General features: G+C 48.7%; 1 protein-coding gene across 1 annotated transcript; it reads left to right on the top strand.

The window, feature by feature from the left end:
* Positions 1-1,361: 1,361 nt before the first annotated feature.
* On the top strand, positions 1,362-3,218 carry lingo2 (leucine rich repeat and Ig domain containing 2). Its single transcript, XM_078215332.1, has one exon. The coding sequence runs from the start codon at positions 1,377-1,379 to the stop codon at positions 3,216-3,218; it is 1,842 nt and encodes a 613-aa protein (XP_078071458.1). The 5' UTR covers positions 1,362-1,376.
* The last annotated feature ends 753 nt before the right edge of the window (positions 3,219-3,971 follow it).

Here is a 3,971-nt window from a genome sequence, read left to right as displayed (position 1 = left end):
AAACGCCCGGTGGGGGCGGTTGGTGGGAGTTGGAGAGGATGGAATCTTAGCCAAAACTGTAAGGAGAGGTGCTTCCACCTTAGTCCATGGGACAAGGTGCTGAAGGGTTTATTCTGTTTGACTGAAGTAAGGTGACTCACCAACGTGGGGTGACGTTGTGATTTGCTTAGTTTTATATCATTATAACAGAAGTTTTACCAATGGCCCTAAATGGATCCAATAACATTTTTTTGCCTTGTGCATCCATATCACTGCAAATCATGTCTCAATGAGTTGAATTCAGCCTAGTCTCCTCATGTGTTACGTCAGAGAGATTGAAAAAGTATTAGGATGTAAAAAGAGACAGAAATCCAGTCCGAATCACAGGGAAGGTTCAGCGTTACACTGCTTAGGTCCTGCTATTGTACAAGTTGTTATTGTGAATCAACTCCGATAAATGAAAGAAGTGTATGGTAGAGATTGACGTCACTGGATTATAATCACTGGAGTTTAGAAGAGTGAGATGGGATTTCATAAACACTTACAAAATTCTAACAGGGTCAGGCATGGTCAGCACTGTTGCCACACAGCTCCAGGGACCTGGGTTCGATTCCTGGCTTGGGTTACTGTCTGTGTAGAGTTTGCACATTCTCCCCGTGTCTGCGTGGGTTTCCTCCAGGTGCTCTGGTTTCCTCCCACAGTCCAAAGATTGCACAGGTTAGGTGCATTGGCCCTTGGTCTCCCGGGATGAAAAGGTTAGAGGGATTAGCGGGATAAATATGTGAGGTTCTGGGGATAGGGCCTAGGTGGGATTATTGTCGGTGCAAACTCGATGGGCTGAATGGCCTCCTTCTGCACTATAAGGTTTCTATGATTCTATGACAGTTTAGATTCGAAAAGAATGTTCCGAATGATGGGGGTGCCCAGAACTGGGGGTCGTAGTTTGAGGACAAGGTGTAAACCTTTTAGGACTGAGGTGAGGAGAAATTTCTTCACCCAGAGGGTGGTGAATGTGTAGAATTCACCATCACAGAAAGTAGTTGAGGCTGAAATGTTGTGTGATTTCAAGAAGAAATTATATATAGCCCTTGGGGCTAAAGGGATAAAGGGATATGAGGGAAAGGGGGAAATCGGGATATTGAATTTGATGATCAGCCATGATCAAAATGAATGGCGAAGCAGGTTCAAAAGGCCGAATGTCCTACTCCTTGTTCTAGTTTCTATGTTTCTTTGTCACTGAGCTGCCATGGTATTGGCTGCAGTCCAAAATTTGTATTGTTCACAAACTGTATCAGAATCATTCTTGTGGTGCTAACAGTTGCATGTTGAGTAAAGTTTGAATAACTAAGTTTTATTTTTTCATTCTTGTCCCCTCTCTGTCGCAGGCCCTTGACGCAATGGTGGACTGCATCGGCAAAGTCATGCTTCAGGCGGCCATATCGTGTTGGCAGCCGTTCCTGGGCCTGGCTCTGATCATTGTCCTCACTGGGTCGGCAATGGGATGCCCAGCACGATGTGAGTGCGCTGCGCAGAGCAAATCCGTCACCTGCCATCGCAAACGCTTGACTGTGATCCCTGAGGGCATCCCTATCGAAACCAAAATTTTGGACCTGAGCAAGAATAAGCTAAAGAACATCAATCCTGATGAGTTTGCATCATATACCTTACTGGAAGTAATAGACCTTAGTGAAAATATCATCACAATTGTGGAACCTGGATCTTTTAGTAATCTTTTTAACTTGCGCTCCCTACGCCTGAGAAGCAACCGCCTAAAACTGATTCCCCTCGGTGTTTTTACTGGATTGTCTAACTTGACAATGTTGGACATCAGCGAGAACAAAATAGTCATTTTGTTGGACTACACCTTTCAGGACTTACGCAACTTAAAGTCTCTTGAAGTGGGGGACAATGATTTGGTTTACATTTCACATCGCGCCTTCAGCGGGCTGCTGGCACTTGAGCAGCTAACTCTTGAGAAATGCAACCTTACGGCGGTGCCAACGGAAGCACTGTCTCACCTTCACAATCTCATCCGCCTCCGGCTGTGCCACCTCCACATCAATGCCATCCACGCGTATTCCTTCAAAAAGTTATACCGATTGAGACACCTGGAGATCGATCACTGGCCCCTGCTGGATGTGTTACCTGCCAACAGCCTGCACGGTCTCAACCTCACCTCCTTGTCCATCACAAACACAAACCTGTCCGCCATACCCTATGGGGCGTTCAAGCACCTGATTTACCTGGTATACCTGAATCTGTCCTACAACCCCATCAGCACTGTCGAATCGGGTATGCTACAGGACCTGATACGTCTTCAGGAACTGCACCTGGTGAGGGCGCAGTTGCTCACCATCGAGCCCCGGTCCTTTAAAGGGCTGCATAGCTTGCGGGTCCTGAATGTGTCCCATAATCTGTTGGACACACTGGAGGAGAGCGCGTTTCAGACAGTGAAAAACCTCCAGCTGCTCTGCATCGACCACAACCCACTGGCGTGCGACTGCCGGCTGCTGTGGATCCTGCAAAGAAGGAAGGTGCTGAGGTTCTCGGAGGAGCAGCCGACCTGCGCCTCTCCGGAGAGCATCAGGGGGAAACGATTCCAAGATTTCAACGACCTTTACCTGCCCGGCTACTTCACCTGTCAAAAACCCCAGATCCGAGACAAAAGTCCACAGCACCTGATGATTGATGAAGGCCAGGTGGCCCAATTCATTTGCCGCGCTGATGGCGACCCCCTCCCAGTTATCTCCTGGCAATCCCCACGCCGGAGGCTGATCACCCTCAAGTCAAACGGGAGGGCCACGGTGCTGGGAGATGGAACGCTGGAACTCAAGTTCACCCAGGTCCAGGATAGCGGAGTCTACGTTTGCGTGGCGAGTAACGCGGCTGGCAATGACACCTTCTCCGCGACCTTACTGGTGAAGGGGCTTTCTGAGAACCTGCTTGGGAACAGGAGCTCTCTGTACATGACCGATCTGAATGACACCCACTCCAACGGGACGCACGTGCACATGACAGTCGCGCTGGATCTCAAGACTATATTGGTGTCCACGGCCATGGGTTGCTTCACCTTCCTTGGCGTGGTGTTGTTCTGTTTCCTGCTGCTCTTTGTGTGGAGCCGGGGGAAGGGCAAGCACAAGAACAACATCGACATTGAATACATTCCTCGCAAGTCCAATGGCGCCGCAGCTGACACTGAACAAGGAGGCACGCGGAGGTTCAACATGAAGATGATATAAAAAAAAGCCAACAGCAAGAGGCTGTACTTCATGGAATAAAAGAAACCTTTAAGCTGTCTGCTCATTGTGGGGCTAAATCTTCCCTTGGATGACGCTCCCTGGAATGTCACACGGCCAGGGAGCTGGTAACCGCTGTTGTTACAACACACAGAAAAAAATGGTTTATCATGGAAAGTGGAGATTTGGTGTTGCTTACGTGGCTCCCGTGCCTTGAATTTAAATGGGGGAAGCACCGGTGAACACTGGGCTTCTTTCAATAGTGTGGTTTAAATGACAGCCCATGTTGCACATCTCTGATGACTTAATCTGACTGGTAAACGGCTTGGTCGAGTGAAAGGGAAGATCGTTCAAATATTTTGTTTCAAAACTTTACCAGTCCAGAAGAATTCGGAAGGTGGAGGTCTCCACAAAAAGCACCAGTGGATTTCCACATGGGGTTGGGGGGGGTTGTGGGGGGAGGGGGGGGGAGAAAAAAACAACTGTCGATGAACCCTCACATCAGTGCAGATTGTGTTGCAAAATACTGAGGGTCTTGATGGGAGGTGGGTTGGGGGAGGGCTTGGACGTAGGGATAGGGTAGGGGCTGGGGCGAGATGGTCGAAGTTGAATGCAAGCAGGGAGGGAGGGAGGGAGTAGGGCTATTCTTTTTAATGGAAGTCATTTTTTTTTAAAAGCAATATGAATGGAGTGCTCCTTGGTGTACAAGACATGCCAGCATTGGATTTGGGCGGAGGAAGTGCTGACATTATGGGC

Source organism: Mustelus asterias, chromosome 6, assembly GCF_964213995.1.
Source record: "Mustelus asterias chromosome 6, sMusAst1.hap1.1, whole genome shotgun sequence".
Taxonomy (NCBI): Eukaryota; Metazoa; Chordata; class Chondrichthyes; order Carcharhiniformes; family Triakidae; genus Mustelus; species Mustelus asterias.
This window is presented reverse-complemented; position numbering and strand designations above follow the sequence as displayed.

Bases quoted from the DNA above. Each gene is read 5' to 3' on its own strand.
- lingo2 (XM_078215332.1), top strand. From the start codon at position 1,377: ATGGTGGACTGCATCGGCAAAGTCATGCTTCAGGCGGCCATATCGTGT.